This window comes from Oncorhynchus mykiss, unplaced genomic scaffold, assembly GCF_057628025.1.
Source record: "Oncorhynchus mykiss isolate SJ-2025 unplaced genomic scaffold, ASM5762802v1 scaffold93, whole genome shotgun sequence".
Taxonomy (NCBI): domain Eukaryota; kingdom Metazoa; phylum Chordata; class Actinopteri; order Salmoniformes; family Salmonidae; genus Oncorhynchus; species Oncorhynchus mykiss.
In genome coordinates this window covers 1,730,513-1,752,936 of record NW_028322092.1, presented here as the reverse complement: position 1 = coordinate 1,752,936, position 22,424 = coordinate 1,730,513, and the positions used below count along the sequence as shown (strand labels likewise).

The window sequence follows — 22,424 nt, the reverse complement described above, 5'->3', positions numbered from 1 at the left end:
GGGGAGGAGAGACAGGACAGACATGAGGTACGCTTTGGAGGGGAGGAGAGACAGGACAGACATGAGGTACGCTTTGGAGGGGAGGAGAGACAGGACATACATGAGGGTACGCTTTGGAGGAGAGACAGGACAGACATGAGGTACGCTTTGGAGGGGAGACAGGACAGACATGAGGTACGCTTTGGAGGGGAGACAGGACAGACATGAGGTACGCTTTGGAGGGGAGGAGAGACAGGACAGACATGAGGTACGCTTTGGAGGGGAGGAGAGACAGGACAGACATGAGGTACGCTTTGGAGGGGAGGAGAGACATGAGGTACGCTTTGGATGGGAGGAGAGACAGGACAGATATGAGGTACGCTTTGGAGGGGAGGAGAGACATGAGGTACGCTTTGGATGGGAGGAGAGACAGGACAGATATGAGGTACGCTTTGGAGGGGAGGAGAGACATGAGGTACGCTTTGGATGGGAGGAGAGACAGGACAGATATGAGGTACGCTTTGGAGGGGAGGAGAGACAGGACAGATATGAGGTACGCTTTGGATGGGAGGAGAGACAGGACAGATATGAGGTACGCTTTGGAGGGGAGGAGAGACAGGACAGATATGAGGTACGCTTTGGATGGGAGGAGAGACAGGACAGATATGAGGTACGCTTTGGAGGGGAGGAGAGACAGGACAGATATGAGGTACGCTTTGGATGGGAGGAGAGACAGGACAGATATGAGGTACGCTTTGGAGGGGAGGAGAGACAGGACAGATATGAGGTACGCTTTGGAGGGGAGGAGACAGGACATATACATGAGGTTTTAACTCCAACCCTGTTCCTGGAGAGAGACCCTCCTGTAGGTTTTAACTCCAACCCTGTTCCTGGAGAGAGACCCTCCTGTAGGGTTTAACTCCAACCCCAATCTAGCGCACCTGATTCTAATGATTAGCTGGTTGATAAGCTGAATCAGGTTAGTTACAACTGGGGTTGGAGTTAAAACCTACAGGAGGGTCTCTCTCCAGGAACAGGGTCGGAGTTAAAACCTTACAGGAGGGTTTCTCTCCAGGAACAGGGTTTGAGTTAAAACCTCCAGGAGGATATCTCTCCAGGAACAGGGTCGGAGTTAAAACCTACAGGAGGGTTTCTCTCCAGGAACAGGGTTGGAGTTAAAACCTACAGGAGGGTGTCTCTCCAGGAACAGGGTTGGAGTTAAAACCTACAGGAGGGTCTCTCTCCAGGAACAGGGTTGGAGTTAAAACCTACAGGAGGGTTTCTCTCCAGGAACAGGGTTGGAGTTAAAACCTCCAGGAGGATATCTCTCCAGGAACAGGGTCGGAGAGCCCTGATCTAATCTGATGAATGTAGGTAATGAATGAGGAATGTAGTTGTGAGGAACTCACCTTTGAGCATGTTGAAGACACCAGCTTGTTGTTGATGAAGAGACATGTTACAGTCGTCTCTGCAGTGATCTGGCCACCAGAAGGGAGATGGTCTGGATTTACCTGTAGCCTGGAATACAGATAAAACACCTGACTAAACACCTTACACTGGAACAAACAGGATGTAGTATCTAGATAAAACACCTTACACTGGAACAAACAGGATGTAGTATCTAGATAAAACACCTTACACTGGAACAAACAGGATGTAGTATCTAGATAAAACACCTTACACTGGAACAAACAGGATGTAGTATCTAGATAAAACACCTTACACTGGAACAAACAGGATGTAGTATCTAGATAAAACACCTTACACTGGAACAAACAGGATGTAGTATCTAGATAAAACACCTTACACTGGAACAAACAGGATGTAGTATCTAGATAAAACACCTTACACTGGAACAAACAGGATGTAGTCTAGATAAAACACCTTACACTGGAACAAACAGGATGTAGTATCTAGATAAAACACCTTACACTGGAACAAACAGGATGTAGTATCTAGATAAAACACCTTACACTGGAACAAACAGGATGTAGTATCTAGATAAAACACCTTACACTGGAACAAACAGGATGTAGTATCTAGATAAAACACCTTACACTGGAACAAACAGGATGTAGTATCTAGATAAAACACCTTACACTGGAACAAACAGGATGTAGTATCTAGATAAAACACCTTACACTGGAACAAACAGGATGTAGTATCTAGATAAAACACCTTACACTGGAACAAACAGGATGTAGTATCTAGATAAAACACCTTACACTGGAACAAACAGGATGTAGTATCTAGATAAAACACCTTACACTGGAACAAACAGGATGTAGTATCTAGATAAAACACCTTACACTGGAACAAACAGGATGTAGTATCTAGATAAAACACCTTACACTGGAACAAACAGGATGTAGTATCTAGATAAAACACCTTACACTGGAACAAACAGGATGTAGTATCTAGATAAAACACCTTACACTGGAACAAACAGGATGTAGTCTCTAGATAAAACACCTTACACTGGAACAAACAGGATGTAGTATCTAGATAAAACACCTTACACTGGAACAAACAGGATGTAGTATCTAGATAAAACACCTTACACTGGAACAAACAGGATGTAGTATCTAGATAAAACACCTTACACTGGAACAAACAGGATGTAGTATCTAGATAAAACACCTTACACTGGAACAAACAGGATGTAGTATCTAGATAAAACACCTTACACTGGAACAAACAGGATGTAGTATCTAGATAAAACACCTTACACTGGAACAAACAGGATGTAGTATCTAGATAAAACACCTTACACTGGAACAAACAGGATGTAGTATCTAGATAAAACACCTTACACTGGAACAAACAGGATGTAGTATCTAGATAAAACACCTTACACTGGAACAAACAGGATGTAGTATCTAGATAAAACACCTTACACTGGAACAAACAGGATGTAGTATCTAGATAAAACACCTTACACTGGAACAAACAGGATGTAGTATCTAGATAAAACACCTTACACTGGAACAAACAGGATGTAGTATCTAGATAAAACACCTTACACTGGAACAAACAGGATGTAGTATCTAGATAAAACACCTTACACTGGAACAAACAGGATGTAGTCTAGATAAAACACCTTACACTGGAACAAACAGGATGTAGTATCTAGATAAAACACCTTACACTGGAACAAACAGGATGTAGTATCTAGATAAAACACCTGACTAAACACCTTACACTGGAACAAACAGGATGTAGTATCTAGATAAAACACCTTACACTGGAACAAACAGGATGTAGTATCTAGATAAAACACCTTACACTGGAACAAACAGGATGTAGTATCTAGATAAAACACCTTACACTGGAACAAACAGGATGTAGTATCTAGATAAAACACTTTACACTGGAACAAACAGGATGTAGTCTAGATAAAACATCTTATACTGGAACAAACAGGATGTAGTATCTAGATAAAACACCTTACACTGGAACAAACAGGATGTAGTCTAGATAAAACATCTTACACTGGAACAAACAGGATGTCGTCTCCAGACAAATCATCCCAGGTGATTAGCTGGCCTCCAGACAAATCATCCCAGGTGATTAGCTGGTCTCCAGACAAATCATCCCTGGTGATTAGCTGGTCTCCAGACAAATCATCCCAGGTGATAGGGTATTAGCTGGTCCCTAGATAAATCATCTCAAGTGATTAGCTGGGCTCTAGATAAATCCTCCCTGGTGATTAGCTGGTCTCCAGACAAATCATCCCAGGTGATTAGCTGGCCTCCAGACAAATCATCCCAGGTGATTAGCTGGCCTCCAGACAAATCATCCCAGGTGATTAGCTGGCCTCCAGACAAATCATCCCAGGTGATTAGCTGGCCTCCAGACAAATCATCCCAGGTGATTAGCTGGCCTCCAGACAAATCATCCCAGGTGATTAGCTGGCCTCCAGACAAATCATCTCAGGTGATTAGCTGGCTCCAGACAAATCATCTCAGGTGATTAGCTGGCCTCCAGACAAATCATCTCAGGTGATTAGCTGGCCTCCAGACAAATCATCTCAGGTGATTAGCTGGCCTCCAGACAAATCATCTCAGGTGATTAGCTGGCCCCTAGATAAATCATCCCAGGTTCTTACATCACAGTATGTGGCAGGGGCCAGGGTTTCAGTCAGAACGGAATGTGATAGAGGTCCAATCAGACGATACCGCACCATCTCCATGGTGAGGTCACTGCAAAACAGTAAACAACAACATTCAGGAAGTCCACATGGTTGAGAATAAAGGGAGGGGTTTATAAAGGGAGGGGGTTTATAAAGGGAGGGGGTTTATAAAGGGATGGGGTTTATAAAGGGATGGGGTTTATAAAGGGAGGGGGTTTATAAAGGGAGGGGTTTTATAAAGGGAGGGGTTTTATAAAGGGATGGGGTTTATAAAGGGATGGGGTTTATAAAGGGAGGGGGTTTATAAAGGGAGGGGGTTTATAAAGGGATGGGGTTTATAAAGGGATGGGGTTTATAAAGGGAGGGGGTTTATAAAGGGAGGGGGTTTATAAAGGGATGGGGTTTATAAAGGGAGGGGGTTTATAAAGGGAGGGGGTTTATAAAGGGATGGGGTTTATAAAGGGAGGGGTTTATAAAGGGAGGGGGTTTATAAAGGGAGGGGTTTATAAAGGGAGGGGGTTTATAAAGGGAGGGGTTTATAAAGGGAGGGGTTTATAAAGGGAGGGGTTTATAAAGGGGGGTTTATAAAGGGAGGGGTTTTATAAAGGGAGGGGTTTATAAACGGAGGGGTTTTATAAAGGGAGGGGTTTATAAAGGGAGGGGTTTATAAAGGGAGGGGTTTTATAAAGGGAGGGGTTTTATAAAGGGAGGGGTTTTTATAAAGGGAGGGGTTTATAAAATTGACAGAAAACTCTAAATATGACTAAATCAAAGCAGTCAGAACCCACCTGATGACTATACCAGTGGTACCAGTCAGAACCCACCTGATGACTATACCAGTCAGAACCCACCTGATGACTATACCAGTGGTACCAGTCAGAACCCACCTGATGACGGTACCAGTCAGAACCCACCTGATGACTATACCAGTCAGAACCCACCTGATGACTATACCAGTGGTACCAGTCAGAACCCACCTGATGACTATACCAGTGGTACCAGTCAGAACCCACCTGATGACTATACCAGTGGTACCAGTCAGAACCCACCTGATGACTATACCAGTGGTACCAGTCAGAACCCACCTGATGACGGTACCAGTCAGAACCCACCTGATGACTATACCAGTCAGAACCCACCTGATGACTATACCAGTGGTACCAGTCAGAACCCACCTGATGACTATACCAGTGGTACCAGTCAGAACCCACCTGATGACTATACCAGTGGTACCAGTCAGAACCCACCTGATGACTATACCAGTGGTACCAGTCAGAACCCGCCTGATGACTATACCAGTGGTACCAGTCAGAACCCACCTGATGATTATACCAGTGGTACCAGTCAGAACCCACCTGATGACTATACCAGTGGTACTGGACCTCCAGGTTACGGGTGTGGTAGCAGAAATGGTACTGTATCCCAGGAGCTTCTTGGCTGGTGGCCCAGCAGCCTCAGGCTCCCTGGAGGACCACTTCCTCTTAGAACCAGAACCAGAGGCCTGCGCCGCCTCAGGACCAGCCCCAGGACCGGGGGCCAAGGTGGGGGTAGGGGCTGGCTGTGGGACAGGGAGGTCCACTGGAGCAGGTGGAAGGACAGCCTCAGAACACTGACAGACAGCCTGCAGCTCTGGGAGGAGGTCCTGACACAGAGCACAGGGCACAGTCACGACACAGGGCACAGTCACGACACAGAGCACAGTCACGACACAGAGCACAGTCACGACACAGAGCACAGTCACGACACAGGGCACAGTCACGACACAGAGCACAGTCACGACACAGAGCACAGTCACGACACAGAGCACAGTCACGACACAGAGCACAGTCACGACACGGGGCACTGACAGACAGCCTGCAGCTCTGGGAGGAGGTCCTGACACAGAGCACAGTCACACAGTCAGAATGAATAGTACTTTCCCGATCCCAAAGGGGACATTGATTGGATAGTACCTTACCGATCCCAAACAGGACATTTGATTGGATAGTACTTTACCGATCCCTAAGGGGACATCTGATTGGATAGTACTTTACCGATCCCTAAGGGGACATCTGATTGGATAGTACCTTTACCGATCCCAAAGGGGACATCTGAGTTCACCAGATTATAGACAACAATAAAGTCATTACACCATCAATGAATAGTTAAATGGTTGTTCAACACTTCTACAACTGATTGATTCTGCATATTAGTCCCTCTGACCGTTTTCATGGTGGGGTGAGCCCAGATCCACAGCTGTCTGTGTGTTGATCCCTGGGAGCCCTGGTCCTCCTGGCCCCCCCGGCCCTGCGTTGTGGGTCTCCAGAGGAATGTGACAGGCCCCAGGGGCTGGAGAGGGTACTGTCCTGCTCTGTACACCATCACACTGCCCTGTCTCCTGCCTGACACACACATGGCTGCTGCAAACGTAGGCCCTGCAGGTACAACACACGTCATCGTCAATAATACCGTAAAGCAGCGAGTCACATATTTGTTAGACCACCCGACTCAAAACAATCCCACACTCAGTCACTTTCCGTACACTTGGTTCTCATCCATCCTCCACTGACCCCAACACAGACATCCATTATACATGTTAAGTCATCAATACGATCTAATATGGCAACACGAATAAGTGTATTTCAAGCTAGAATCCAACACATCTAAACTTTATACTGAAACACTTGTATATATTTCGAGACTAATGCTGCGTTTAGACGAGGGACATAAAGATCAGTCATACCAGTCGGCAGAGCGATGCTGCGTTTAGACGAGGGACATAAAGATCAGTCATACCAGTCGGCAGAGCGATGCTGCGTTTAGACGAGGGACATAAAGATCAGTCATACCAGTCGGCAGAGCGGGACAAGAAAGCAAGGAAGAGGCTGGCGGCAAAAACAAGCCGGCACGACGGCACGCCGTTGCTATGGTGATTTCACCAAACAGTCCAAATCAACATCAGGTAGAAAACAACACAGATGGTAAAAGTTGAATTTTTTTTTTTAAACTCTGGTTGAAATATTTTTTTTTAAACTCTGGTTGCCAAGTCCCGTCTACCGTGGTGGCTGATGGCATTCACCGCCGTGCCTCAACGGCGTTTACCGTTGCGCTCTCGTTGAAAACAACGGACATCTTTGTTTGCCGTCTACCTCGTACCATCTAAAGCGCAGCATGCCGTCTACCTCGTACCATCTAAAACGCAGCATGCCGTCTACCTCGTGCCATCTAAAGCGCAGCATGCCGTCTACCTCGTACCATCTAAAACGCAGCATGCCGTCTACCTCGTACCATCTAAAACGCAGCATGCCGTCTACCTCGTACCATCTAAAGCGCAGCATGCCGTCTACCTCGTACCATCTAAAGCGCAGCATGCCGTCTACCTCGTACCATCTAAAGCGCAGCATGCCGTCTACCTCGTACCATCTAAAACGCAGCATGCCGTCTACCTCGTACCATCTAAAACGCAGCATGCCGTCTACCTCGTACCATCTAAAACGCAGCATGCCGTCTACCTCGTACCATCTAAAACGCAGCATGCCGTCTACCTCGTACCATCCAAAGCGCAGCATGCCGTCTACCTCGTACCATCTAAAGCGCAGCATGCCGTCTACCTCGTACCATCTAAAACGCAGCATGCCGTCTACCTCGTACCATCTAAAACGCAGCATGCCGTCTACCTCGTACCATCTAAAGCGCAGCATGCCGTCTACCTCGTACCATCTAAAACGCAGCATGCCGTCTACCTCGTACCATCTAAAGCGCAGCATGCCGTCTACCTCGTACCATCTAAAGCGCAGCATGCCGTCTACCTCGTACCATCTAAAGCGCAGCATGCCGTCTACCTCGTACCATCTAAAACGCAGCATGCCGTCTACCTCGTACCATCTAAAACGCAGCATGCCGTCTACCTCGTACCATCTAAAGCGCAGCATGATGTCTACCTCGTACCATCTAAAGCGCAGCATGCCGTCTACCTCGTACCATCTAAAGCGCAGCATGCCGTCTACCTCGTACCATCTAAAGCGCAGCATGCCGTCTACCTCGTACCATCTAAAACGCAGCATGCCGTCTACCTCGTACCATCTAAAACGCAGCATGCCGTCTACCTCGTACCATCTAAAACGCAGCATGCCGTCTACCTCGTACCATCTAAAGCGCAGCATGATGTCTACCTCGTACCATCTAAAGCGCAGCATGATGTCTACCTCGTACCATCTACCTCGTACCATCTAAAGCGCAGCATGATGTCTACCTCGTACCGTCTACCTCGTACCACCTAAAGCGCAGCATGCCGTCTACCTCGTACCATCTAAAGCGCAGCATGCCGTCTACCTCGTACCATCTAAAACGCAGCATGCCGTCTACCTCGTACCATCTAAAACGGAGCATGGACGTCTACCTCGTACCATCTAAAACGCAGCATGCCGTCTACCTCGTACCATCTAAAGAGCAGCATGCCGTCTACCTCGTACCATCTAAAGCGCAGCATGCCGTCTACCTCGTACCATCTAAAACGCAGCATGCCGTCTACCTCGTACCATCTAAAGCGCAGCATGCCGTCTACCTCGTACCATCTAAAACGCAGCATGACGTCTACCTCGTACCGTCTACCTCGTACCATCTAAAACGCAGCATGCCGTCTACCTCGTACCATCTAAAGCGCAGCATGCAGTCTACCTCGTACCATCTAAAACGCAGCATGCCGTCTACCTCGTACCATCTAAAATGCAGCATGATTGACAATTGTGTTTGGTTGTTTGTTTGTTGAGGAGGGAAAACACGAAAGCAAGTACTTACCAGTTTCCTTGCTGGTCAGCTTAGACAGAGCAGCTAACAGCTGTTCCCCTGGCCCCTGTAACTCCACACAGCAGTAGTACGACATGTCCTGGGTGGGGGGGGGGGACAGTATGTAACCCAAAGTGAATCCTCTAACACTTCAAAATATCATTTTACAGTTTGGAAACCGCCAAAAGACAAATTTACCAAAATGCTGTATTCATATCTGATCACACAGCAAACATTTAAAGTGGTTGTCGCTCATGTTCATACCGTGTGAACACCAGACCTGAGTAGAGAACAGTTAATTATTATAAACTTTACAGAGACTACTACTGTAGAGATCCCACAGTAAACCTATTAGAGCTGTTACAGAGACTACTATTGTAGAGATCCCACAGTAAACCTATTAGAGCTGTTACAGAGACTACTACTGTAGAGATCCCACAGTAAACCTATTAGAACTGTTACAGAGACTACTATTGTAGAGATCCCACAGTAAACCTATTAGAACTGTTACATAGACTACTACTGTAGAGATCCCACAGTAAACCTATTAGAACTGTTACAGAGACTACTATTGTAGAGATCCCACAGTAAACCTATTACATTGACTACTACTGTAGAGATCCCACAGTAAACCTATTAGAACTATTACAGAGACTACTATTGTAGAGATCCCACATTAAACCTATTATAGAGACTACTATTGTAGAGATCCCACAGTAAACCTATTATAACTGTTACAGAGACTACTATTGTAGAGATCCCACAGTAAACCTATTAGAACTGTTACAGAGACTACTATTGTAGAGATCCCACAGTAAACCTATTAGAACTGTTACAGAGACTACTATTGTAGAGATCCCACAGTAAACCTATTACAGAGACTACTATTGTAGAGATCCCACAGTAAACCTATTAGAACTGTTACAGAGACTACTATTGTAGAGATCCCACAGTAAACCTATTAGAACTGTTACAGAGACTACTACTGTAGAGATCCCACAGTAAACCTATTAGAACTGTTACAGAGACTACTATTGTAGAGATCCCACAGTAAACCTATTAGAACTGTTACAGAGACTACTATTGTAGAGATCCCACAGTAAACCTATTAGAACTGTTACAGAGACTACTATTGTAGAGATCCCACAGTAAACCTATTACAGAGACTACTATTGTAGAGATCCCACAGTAAACCTATTAGAACTGTTACAGAGACTACTATTGTAGAGATCCCACAGTAAACCTATTAGAACTGTTACAGAGACTACTATTGTAGAGATCCCACAGTAAACCTATTACAGAGACTACTATTGTAGAGATCCCACAGTAAACCTATTAGAACTATTACAGAGACTACTATTGTAGAGATCCCACAGTAAACCTATTACAGAGACTACTATTGTAGAGATCCCACAATAAACCTATTACAGAGACTACTATTGTAGAGATCCCACAGTAAACCTATTAGAACTGTTACAGAGACTACTATTGTAGAGATCCCACAGTAAACCTATTAGAGCTGTTACAGAGACTACTATTGTAGAGATCCCACAGTAAACCTATTAGAACTGTTACAGAGACTACTATTGTAGAGATCCCACAGTAAACCTATTAGAACTGTTACAGAGACTACTATTGTAGAGATCCCACAGTAAACCTATTACAGAGACTACTATTGTAGAGATCCCACAGTAAACCTATTACAGAGACTACTACTGTAGAGATCCCACAGTAAACCTATTAGAACTGTTACAGAGACTACTATTGTAGAGATCCCACAGTAAACCTATTAGAACTGTTACAGAGACTACTATTGTAGAGATCCCACAGTAAACCTATTACATAGACTACTACTGTAGAGATCCCACAGTAAACCTATTAGAACTGTTACAGAGACTACTATTGTAGAGATCCCACAGTAAACCTATTAGAACTGTTACAGAGACTACTATTGTAGAGATCCCACAGTAAACCTATTACAGAGACTACTATTGTAGAGATCCCACAGTAAACCTATTACAGAGACTACTACTGTAGAGATCCCACAGTAAACCTATTAGAACTGTTACAGAGACTACTATTGTAGAGATCCCACAGTAAACATATTAGAGCTGTTACAGAGACTACTATTGTAGAGATCCCACAGTAAACCTATTAGAACTGTTACAGAGACTACTATTGTAGAGATCCCACAGTAAACCTATTAGAGCTGTTACAGAGACTACTATTGTAGAGATCCCACAGTAAACCTATTAGAGCTGTTACAGAGACTACTATTGTAGAGATCCCACAGTAAACCTATTAGAACTGTTACAGAGACTACTATTGTAGAGATCCCACAGTAAACCTATTAGAACTGTTACAGAGACTACTATTGTAGAGATCCCACAGTAAACCTATTAGAGCTGTTACAGAGACTACTATTGTAGAGATCCCACAGTAAACCTATTACATAGACTACTACTGTAGAGATCCCACAGTAAACCTATTAGAACTGTTACAGAGACTACTATTGTAGAGATCCCACAGTAAACCTATTAGAACTGTTACAGAGACTACTATTGTAGAGATCCCACAGTAAACCTATTACAGAGACTACTATTGTAGAGATCCCACAGTAAACCTATTACAGAGACTACTACTGTAGAGATCCCACAGTAAACCTATTAGAACTGTTACAGAGACTACTATTGTAGAGATCCCACAGTAAACATATTAGAGCTGTTACAGAGACTACTATTGTAGAGATCCCACAGTAAACCTATTAGAACTGTTACAGAGACTACTATTGTAGAGATCCCACAGTAAACCTATTAGAGCTGTTACAGAGACTACTATTGTAGAGATCCCACAGTAAACCTATTAGAGCTGTTACAGAGACTACTATTGTAGAGATCCCACAGTAAACCTATTAGAACTGTTACAGAGACTACTATTGTAGAGATCCCACAGTAAACCTATTAGAACTGTTACAGAGACTACTATTGTAGAGATCCCACAGTAAACCTATTAGAGCTGTTACAGAGACTACTATTGTAGAGATCCCACAGTAAACCTATTAGAACTGTTACGGAGACTACTATTGTAGAGATCCCACAGTAAACCTATTAGAACTGTTACAGAGACTACTATTGTAGAGATCCCACAGTAAACCTATTAGAACTGTTACAGAGACTACTATTGTAGAGATCCCACAGTAAACCTATTAGAACTGTTACAGAGACTACTATTGTAGAGATCCCACAGTAAACCTATTGGAACTGTTACAGAGACTACTATTGTAGAGATCCCACAGTAAACCTATTAGAACTGTTACAGAGACTACTATTGTAGAGATCCCACAGTAAACCTATTAGAACTGTTACGGAGACTACTATTGTAGAGATCCCACAGTAAACCTATTAGAAGAACGTCAAGTGTTACTGTATTATATTATGCCTGTATTTTAGTCATTCTGAAACTGTTGTACTTTGAATGTTAAGATGAGTCCATGTCCCCCACTGTCACCTAGATCTAGCTCAATGTTAAGATGATTCATGTCCCCCACTGTTGTCTAGATCTAGCTCAATGTTAAGATGATTCATGTCCCCCACTGTTGTCTAGATCTAGCTCAATGTTAAGATGATTCATGTCCCCCACTGTTGTCTAGATCTAGCTCAATGTTAAGATGATTCATGTCCCCCACTGTCACCTAGATCTAGCTCAATGTTAAGGTGATTCATCTCCCCCAGTGTTACCTAGATCTAGCTCAATGTTAAGGTGATTCATCTCCCCCAGTGTTACCTAGATCTAGCTCAATGTTAAGGTGATTCATCTCCCCCAGTGTTACCTAGATCTAGCTCAATGTTAAGGTGATTCATCTCCCCCAGTGTTACCTAGATCTAGCTCAATGTTAAGGTGATTCATCTCCCCCAGTGTTACCTAGATCTAGCTCAATGTTAAGGTGATTCATATCCCCCACTGTTGGGGATGTGTATTGAAAATAGTCCCCCAGAAATGTTTTAAAATATTTAAAACTAGAGTTTTCCCAGGTCTGGAGAACTCCTAACCTTATTGAGCAGTAATTTAAAACTAGAGTTTTCCCAGGTCTGGAGAACTCCTAACCTTATTGAGCAGTAATTTAAAACTAGAGTTTTCCCAGGTCTGGAGAACTCCTAACCTTATTGAGCCGTAATTTAAAACTAGAGTTTTCCCAGGTCTGGAGAACTCCTAACCTTATTGAGCCGTAATTTAAAACTAGAGTTTTCCCAGGTCTGGAGAACTCCTAACCTTACTGAACAGTAATTCGAACAGGACCCTATAAAATCAGTCAATCAAATCAAAATGTATTTCCTATCAGTTGTCCCAAAGTGCTTCCCAGATATCCAGCCTCAAAAAGCCTCGGTGGGTATAGACACTAACCTGTAGTAGACAGTGGGAGCTCATGGCTCTGTAGCAGGCTCTGTAACACTTGTAGGTTGGCCTGTCTCCCAGACAGTAGCCCCATCTCTTGACCATGTGGAAGCGCTTGGCGTGCCAGATGTGCGTCTCCAGCCACAGGTTCTTCCGCTGGCGACGGTTGAATTCCAGAAGCATGTTGCCGTGGCGACGCCGGGCTTTACGGCTCTTGCTCTTGGACTGTTCCTTCTTCACCTTCTGACCAGCCTTCTGACTCTTCTCCAACTGGACCAGAGAGGAAACACACAGGATGTTTATATTAGTCCGGCTCTAGGTGTGGCTAGTCTGGCTCTAGGTGTGACCGGTCCTTCCTCCATGTATGGACATGACAATAACAGAGACAGATCTGGGACCATGCTTTAAAGTCAAGAGAGAGAAAGGCCGCGTTTCACTGTGACAGAGTGTGAAACTGAAACTGGAAACACTTATCTCCCTCACTAGCTTTAAGCACCAACTGTCAGAGCAGCTCACAGATTACTGCACCTGTACATAGCCCACCTATAATTTAGCCCTATCAACTACCTCTTTCCCAACTGTATTTTATTTATTTATTTATTTTGCTCCTTTGCACCCCATTATTTTTATTTCTACTTTGCACATTCTTCCATTGCAAAACTACCATTCCAGTGTTTTACTTGCTATATTGTATTTACCTTGCCACCAAGGCTTTTTTTTGCCTTTACCTCCCTTCTCACCTCATTTGCTCACATTGTATATAGACTTGTTTATACTTTATTATTGACTGTATGTTTGTTTTACTCCATGTGTAACTCTGTGTCGTTGTATCTGTCAAACTGCTTTGCTTTATCTTGGCCAGGTCGCAATTGTAAATGAGAACTTGTTCTCAACTTGCCTACCTGGTTAAATAAAGGTGTTCTCAACTTGCCTACCTGGTTAAATAAAGGTGTTCTCAACTGGCCTACCTGGTTAAATAAAGGTGTTCTCAACTTGCCTACCTGGTTAAATAAAGGTGTTCTCAACTTGCCTACCTGGTTAAATAAAGGTGTTCTCAACTTGCCTACCTGGTTAAATAAAGGTGTTCTCAACTTGCCTACCTGGTTAAATAAAGGTGTTCTCAACTTGCCTACCTGGTTAAATAAAGGTGAAATAAAAAATAAAATAAAAAAGTGTGTGTGACTGAATGTGTGACTGGGAGCGTGTGTGTGTGCGCCTAAGTGTGTTACTTAGACAAACCCACCATGTTGTTGGCCATGTCTCTCAGCCTGCAGGGCAGTCTCTTGGTGTTATGGCTCATGGCCCTCCTCCTCATGTGTTTAGGAAGAGCTCCAAACACATGGGAGCTGCCTGTTGTCTTGGTGACGGCCATCAACATGGCGTTCACCTCTGCAGCCCGGGCCTTGGCAAACGCTGAGGCTGAGGAGAGGAGGCACAGCACAGCACCACACATCACAAAAGACTGGCTGGGAGTCAATGGGTTGGAGCATCAGACATTATATTTACTTATTCTAAATGCCATTTGAATTGAATGTAATAAAAGCTGTTGATTTACAGCTGGTTCAACATCGACAAGCAGAAGTGCTCAGTTAGAACCTGTATCAGTTTAAAAACCCATCAAGACGTGAGCATCCTTTTAAAATACATTTGACAACTGTGTGCAGAGGAAGGTGTTCTTACCAGTGATGTGTGTGGGCAGAGCCTGCGGGTATCCCCCGTGTCCTTCTCTCTGGTGGCCCCGGACCCAACCCCCTCCCTGGGCATGGCCAGAGTGGGAGGACCCCTGGCCCCATGGATGTGGAGACAGATCACGGCCTCGACCTGTAGGAGTGTCCCCTCCGTTCCTCCAGTGTGAGCTGCCCTGGGAGGAATAGGTGACGTTGGTCGGCTGGTTCCTCATCTTCTTATCGCGCATCCTGTGCTTGGCTGTAGACATTTTTGATAGCTCTGCAGAAAATAAACATGACTCATTGATAATAAGGCTAGTGGTGCTGTCAAAAATGATCCTATCGTGGGACACGAGCAGGCTACTAGCAACTATTTAAGAGAGAATTGCACAGTCACTGATCGTATGTTATTGTCAGCAAACCTTTGAATCAATCTCCACCTCAGCAGAATAGCTAATAGCTAAATTAGCTACTTAGCAAGCTTGATACACATTGGGACATCATGCGACTACTTTGCATGACACAAACAGGCTATGCTAACGAGTTATGAAGTTACCCACTTCCATCACACCACAGTGTATTTGTAAAGGTAACTGAAAATATATTCACTTTCAAATCCTGAATGGAGGAACAGTGATATTTCAAAACCACGCCGTAAGCTCACATTTATGTCTACAGCTCTTCCGCATAAATATGACGTATATCTTGTTCCGGTTAAATTGTGTTCATGGGAAACGTAGTATATAGTAGATATTTTGAAAATGTTATTTAAACTTTATTTATGTAGTAGATATATTTAGTCGCGTCAATAAAATATGGCAAAATTGTCAGAAAATAAATTACACTTTCTGAATTTAGCGTCATTTTGGTTTTTGGGCAAGAATCAGTACCCTGCCAATACCCACAACGATTACAATGATATAAGTTGTGGGTCTAATGAAACTTCTAGGCCCGTTTAGTTGAGACTTTACGGTAGTAGACGCGCTCTACCAGCTGATCTGTCATTTCAGACCTCCACGGGCTTCAAAGCAGGAACTTCTTTGTTTTAAGTGAAGACTTTTTTGTGTCCAATTCTAATCATGTCTTCGATCATCAGGAAGATAATCAACACCACTAAAGCGCCAGCAGCTATCGGGCCGTACAGGTAGGTGGTCTGTGCAGCCTTTATCACACTGTTGATCTGAAGGTGTCGAACTATTATTTTTTTTTTAAAATCAAATCAAATCAAATTGTTCGCATACACATATTTAGCAAGATGCTATTGTGGTTGTAGCGAAACGCTTGTGTTCCTATCTTCAACGGCGCTATAGTATCTAACAGTGCAGGAGCACGATGTTAAATAATGGAATATAGAAATATTAGGACGAGCAATGTCGGAGTCCGGAGTATTTATGTATATATAAGAATAGTATATTCTTGTTTGCATTCATTCAGTAAGCAACTATTTTAAACATTGTTCGTGTGTCTGCGCAGGGCACTATGAATCTCACATGCGGTATTGGCATTTCTGTTCCGTCTGTGAAGGGACATTCGCGGTCTGTTACGGTAGGGGGTGTCACCCCTTTTTACCCAATAATCGTGGGAGGTGGAGCTGTGGCGCTGCTGTAAACTAGAGAGAGAGCTTTAAGTTTTATTTCAGGGTAAAGTGCTTTTTGACTGAAGGCCTGTGACTGGCAGAGTTGGCACAGAGGGTATGTGTTGGAATGGAGCATTCTGTGGACTGGCACTGTCGTTGCGCACTCCACGTTCCCTTAAACGCCTACTGTATTACACACTATATTGTATTACATGACATTCAGAAACAGTCCCCAGTATGGTTGCTCAGTTTAACCAGTAGGTGGCAGTAACGTATCAATTTAGATACCTGGAAAGTCAAACAACAACGTTAATTGTGTTCTGGATGGAAAAGACTAAGGACATTTTATTTGTTTGCTTCATTTAGGTAGTAGTAGTAGTCGTAGTGTCTATAATATCTTGACTGTGACAGAGAACAACATTTCACATGCCCCATGTTGGTACATATCTTATCAGCTGTCCAGTCCTGTGTTCATATTCGTTGTTCTGTCTCCCAGCCAGGCGGTGGTGGTGGACAGGACCATGTACGTGTCAGGCCAGCTGGGGATGGACCCTGCCTCTGGTCAGCTGGTGGAGGGAGGGGTCCAGGCTCAGACCAAACAGGTGAGGTGAAGCTTTTAACCCCCCCCCCCCCCCCCCCCCCTTCTCAGTTACAACCACAGGACATAGAACAGGGATGTTGCCGATGGAGGGAGGGGGGAAATCTGTGAAACTCACTCATCTACTGAAGTGTTTCCACTTGCGCTGCAGGTAGACAAGTGGTTAGAACGTTGGGCCAGTAACCGAAAGGTTGCTGGATCGAATCCCTGATTTGATCGAATCCCTGAGCTGACAAGGTACAAAATCTGTTGTTCTGCCCCTGAACAAGACAGTTAACCCACTGTTCCCCTGAACAAGACAGTTAACCCACTGTTCCCCCGAACAAGGCAGTTAACCCACTGTTCCCCCGAACAAGACAGTTAACCCACTGTTCCCCTGAACAAGACAGTTAACCCACTGTTCCCCTGAACAAGGCAGTTAACCCACTGTTCCCCTGAACAAGACAGTTAACCCACTGTTCCCCTGAACAAGGCAGTTAACCCACTGTTCCCCTGAACAAGGCAGTTAACCCACTGTTCCCCTGAACAAGGCAGTTAACCCACTGTTCCCCTGAACAAGGCAGTTAACCCACTGTTCCCCTGAACAAGGCAGTTAACCCACTGTTCCCCTGAACAAGGCAGTTAACCCACTGTTCCCCTGAACAAGGCAGTTAACCCACTGTTCCCCTGAACAAGACAGTTAACCCACTGTTCCCCTGAACAAGGAAGTTAACCCACTGTTCCCCTGAACAAGGCAGTTAACCCACTGTTCCCCTGAACAAGGCAGTTAACCCACTGTTCCCCTGAACAAGGCAGTTAACCCACTGTTCCCCTGAACAAGGCAGTTAACCCACTGTTCCCCTGAACAAGGCAGTTAACCCACTGTTCCCCTGAACAAGGCAGTTAACCCACTGTTCCCCTGAACAAGGCAGTTAACCCACTGTTCCCCTGAACAAGACAGTTAACCCACTGTTCTCCTGAACAAGACAGTTAACCCACTGTTCCCCTGAACAAGGCAGTTAACCCACTGTTCCCCTGAACAAGACAGTTAACCCACTGTTCCCTTGAACAAGACAGTTAACCCCACTGTTCCCCTGAACAAGGCAGTTAACCCCACTGTTCCCCTGAACAAGGCAGTTAACCCCACTGTTCCCCTGAACAAGGCAGTTAACCCCACTGTTCCCCTGAACAAGACAGTTAACCCCACTGTTCCCCTGAACAAGGCAGTTAACCCACTGTTCCCCTGAACAAGACAGTTAACCCCACTGTTCCCCTGAACAAGACAGTTAACCCCACTGTTCCCCTGAACAAGACAGTTAACCCCACTGTTCCCCTGAACAAGACAGTTAACCCACTGTTTCCCCTGAACAAGGCAGTTAACCCACTGTTTCCCCTGAACAAGGCAGTTAACCCACTGTTTCCCCTGAACAAGGCAGTTAACCCACTGTTCCCCTGAACAAGGCAGTTAACCCACTGTTCCCCTGAACAAGGCAGTTAACCCACTGTTCCCCTGAACAAGGCAGTTAACCCACTGTTCCCCTGAACAAGGCAGTTAACCCCACTGTTCCCCTGAACAAGGCAGTTAACCCCACTGTTCCCCTGAACAAGGCAGTTAACCCCACTGTTCCCCTGAACAAGGCAGTTAACCCCACTGTTCCCCTGAACAAGGCAGTTAACCCCACTGTTCCCCTGAACAAGGCAGTTAACCCCACTGTTCCCCTGAACAAGACAGTTAACCCACTGTTCCCCTGAACAAGGCAGTTAACCCACTGTTCCCCTGAACAAGACAGTTAACCCACTGTTCCCCTGAACAAGACAGTTAACCCACTGTTCCCCTGAACAAGGCAGTTAACCCACTGTTTCCCCTGAACAAGGCAGTTAACCCACTGTTTCCCCTGAACAAGGCAGTTAACCCACTGTTTCCCCTGAACAAGGCAGTTAACCCACTGTTTCCCCTGAACAAGACAGTTAACCCACTGTTCCCCTGAACAAGGCAGTTAACCCACTGTTTCCCCTGAACAAGGCAGTTAACCCACTGTTCCCCTGAACAAGGCAGTTAACCCACTGTTTCCCCTGAACAAGGCAGTTAACCCACTGTTTCCCCTGAACAAGGCAGTTAACCCACTGTTCCCCTGAACAAGGCAGTTAACCCACTGTTTCCCCTGAACAAGGCAGTTAACCCACTGTTTCCCCTGAACAAGGCAGTTAACCCACTGTTTCCCCTGAACAAGGCAGTTAACCCACTGTTTCCCCTGAACAAGACAGTTAACCCACTGTTTCCCCTGAACAAGACAGTTAACCCACTGTTCCCCTGAACAAGACAGTTAACCCACTGTTCCCCTGAACAAGGCAGTTAACCCACTGTTCCCCTGAACAAGGCAGTTAACCCACTGTTCCCCTGAACAAGGCAGTTAACCCACTGTTCCCCTGAACAAGGCAGTTAACCCACTGTTCCCCTGAACAAGGCAGTTAACCCACTGTTCCCCTGAACAAGGCAGTTAACCCACTGTTCCCCTGAACAAGGCAGTTAACCCACTGTTCCCCTGAACAAGGCAGTTAACCCACTGTTCCCCTGAACGAGACAGTTAACCCACTGTTCCCCTGAAAGAGGCAGTTAACCCACTGTTCCCCTGAACAAGGCAGTTAACCCATTGTTCCCCGGGCGCCGTGGAAGTCGATTGTGGCAGTTAAATGCGGAAGACACATTTCAGTTGAATGCATTCCCTTTCCCTCTATTTCTATCCCATACAGGCTCTGGTAAACATGGGGGAGATCCTGAAGGAAGCAGGGTGTGGATATGACAGTGGTACGTTATGATGTTTTTATAAAAACTTATATTAGATGTTTATAAACTGTATCTAGCAAAACCATGAATTTCCTGATTTTCTTTTCCCTCAGTCGTGAAAACCACGGTTCTTTTGGCTGACATGAATGACTTCGTCAGTGTGAATGATGTCTATAAAACATGTAAGTTTCTCTGTTGTTGGGATCCTTCCTGTTGAATATTCATGTTGTTGGGATCCTTCCTGTTGAATATTCATGTTGTTGGGATCCTTCCTGTTGAATATTCATGTTGTTGGGATCCTTCCTGTTGGATTCTCTGAATATTCATGTTGTTGGGATCCTTCTTGTTGAATCCTCTAAATATCCATATTGTTGGGATCCTCCTTGTTTTGTTATGCTGATATGTATTAGAAGTATTCTGAAGGTTATCTGGCACTTCACATAGTGTCCACAAGGTGTCACTTTCCAAGAGACTGAGTATGGTATGTAAGGGAGGCACACTTCATAGTGTCCACAAGGTGTCACTGTTTCCCAAGAGACTGAGTATGGTATGTAAGGGAGGTAGGGATGATCATTTTGTGGCACTTCCCTTGAGTAGGTTTGAGCACTGCCATGACAGTGACTGGAGTTAAAGGTACCTACCTTCATACAGATTCAGTCAGCATCTAAACCTCACTGACCTGATTGACAAGCCGTGTCTGTCTACGTAAGATGAGTCCCTAACAACTTGGACTGCATGTTGGTTAAGGGCTCTGTACTGCAGCGCCAGCTGTGCCACCAGAGACTCTGGGTTCGCGACCAGGCTCTGTCGTAATCGGCCGCGACCGGGAGGTCCGTGGGGCGACGCACAATTGGCCTAGCGTCGCCCGGGTTAGGGAGGGATTGGTCGGTAGGGATCTCCTTGTCTCATCGCGCACCAGCGACTCCTGTGGCGGGCCGGGGCGCAGAGCGCGCTAACCAAGGTCGCCAGGTGCACGGTGTTTCCTCCGACACATTGGTGCGGCTGGCTTCCGGGTTGGATGCGCGCTGTGTTAAGAAGCAGTGCGGCTTGGTTGGGTTGTGTATCGGAGGACGCATGACCTTTAACCTTCGTCTCTCCCGAGCCCGTACGGGAGTTGTAGCGATGAGACAAAACAATTGGATACCACGAAATTGGGGAGAAAACAGGCAATTTTTTTTTTTTTTTTAATAGATAAAAAGACGTTAATTATGTCTTGTATCAGATCTACAGTATGTAACCATGTTTGTGTTCCTCTTTTAGTTTTCAGCAGTAGCTTCCCAGCTAGGGCTGCCTACCAGGTCGCTGCTCTGCCCAGGGTGAGGATCTGACGCTTCGTCTCCTTACACTGTTTCCATGGCGATACAGAACCTAACCATGTGATGTTACTGACAACAAACCTGAGAAGTACTTGAATGCTATTTTTGTCTCGGTCTCTCTGTGTGTCTCTGTCTCTCTCTCTCTCTCTGTGTCTCTCTCTCTCTCTTTGTGTCTCTCTCTCAGGGTGGGCTTGTAGAGATTGAAGCTGTTGCTGTTCTGGGCCCTCTGACTGAGGTCTCTTGATGTAGCCTAAACGTCAGCGACAGAACAGGAAAAAAAATCAACAACTCCCATGTCCCATAAAATGACGTGCCATCACAATACCAGCGTATAGTGAATCATTTCCATTGGTTAAGATGGTCCAATGAAACATCACTTCCTGTTTAAAAATAAAGTCAAAACAAATGAATAGAATGTATGTAGCTATTTTCCAAATGATTTAAAGCACTGAGTGAGTTTATTGGTGAATAAATCTGTGACATTTTGTAGAAGACTGTTGCAGGTTCTACAGCATCATTCTTATTGGCTGCTGAGGACCTACGTGATGAGGTAATGGTTCTGGTACTTCCTGACTGACAACGGTTGCTCACCACATCAACTGTGCAGTCGGTCATCAGATGATGTGGGTTAGCTGATATGTTAACTACCTATCCAGGTATCAGGTGATGTGTGTTAGCTGATACATTAACTACCTATCCAGGTATCATATGATGTGGGTTAGCTGATATGTTAACTACCTATCCAGGTATCAGGTGATACATTAACTACCTATCCAGGTATCATATGATGTGGGGTAGCTGATACATTAACTACCTATCCAGGTATCATATGATGTGGGGTAGCTGATATCCAGGCATTTGTAAGATCTGACGTGGGTTAGCAGCGTAGTCTGACAGGAATCCAACCTGGGTGCTGCTTGCAATGGCATTATAGCCTGATACCCCTCTATCTCTCCAGCTCCAAACCAAACCCTTCCCCTCTCTCTCTCCAAACCAAACCCTTCCCCTCTCTCTCTCCAAACCAAACCCTTCCCCTCTCCAGCTCCAAACCAAACTCAGTCTAGGTATTAGTAGACAAAGCTTTATTTCGACTGTCCAGACAGTTTAGTGCAGAACACAGAAAGCTCTTATCAGAATGAATATATAACACTGTTTCAAGGTCTGGCATAGAAAATAACATCAAACCTCTTTAATCCTCTTGCCCAACACACCTACTAAAAATCACAGTCTCTCTAC

At 45.0% G+C, this 22,424-nt stretch overlaps 2 protein-coding genes across 2 annotated transcripts in view; one reads left to right on the top strand and one right to left on the bottom strand.

The window, feature by feature from the left end:
- LOC149970163 (ribonucleases P/MRP protein subunit POP1-like) overlaps positions 1-15,649 on the bottom strand; it is a 49,829-nt gene extending 34,180 nt beyond the window's left edge. The window contains exons 1-9 of the mRNA XM_090228635.1: positions 15,544-15,649; positions 14,948-15,214; positions 14,511-14,686; positions 13,277-13,537; positions 8,888-8,975; positions 6,314-6,525; positions 5,467-5,753; positions 4,088-4,181; positions 1,389-1,497 (exon numbers count right to left, since the gene is read on the bottom strand). Coding sequence (XP_090084761.1) covers positions 1,389-1,497; positions 4,088-4,181; positions 5,467-5,753; positions 6,314-6,525; positions 8,888-8,975; positions 13,277-13,537; positions 14,511-14,686; positions 14,948-15,203 — 1,483 coding nt within the window. The 5' untranslated portion in view covers positions 15,204-15,214; positions 15,544-15,649. The remainder of the gene's footprint in view (positions 1-1,388; positions 1,498-4,087; positions 4,182-5,466; positions 5,754-6,313; positions 6,526-8,887; positions 8,976-13,276; positions 13,538-14,510; positions 14,687-14,947; positions 15,215-15,543) is intronic.
- Positions 15,650-15,900: 251 nt separating this feature from the next.
- Positions 15,901-21,603, top strand: LOC149970162 (2-iminobutanoate/2-iminopropanoate deaminase-like). Its single transcript, XM_090228634.1, has 6 exons — positions 15,901-16,078; positions 17,007-17,112; positions 19,839-19,893; positions 19,986-20,054; positions 21,133-21,188; positions 21,373-21,603. Exons 1-6 carry the CDS (start codon positions 16,014-16,016, stop codon positions 21,430-21,432), a joined length of 411 nt encoding a protein of 136 aa, XP_090084760.1. The 5' UTR covers positions 15,901-16,013; the 3' UTR covers positions 21,433-21,603.
- The last annotated feature ends 821 nt before the right edge of the window (positions 21,604-22,424 follow it).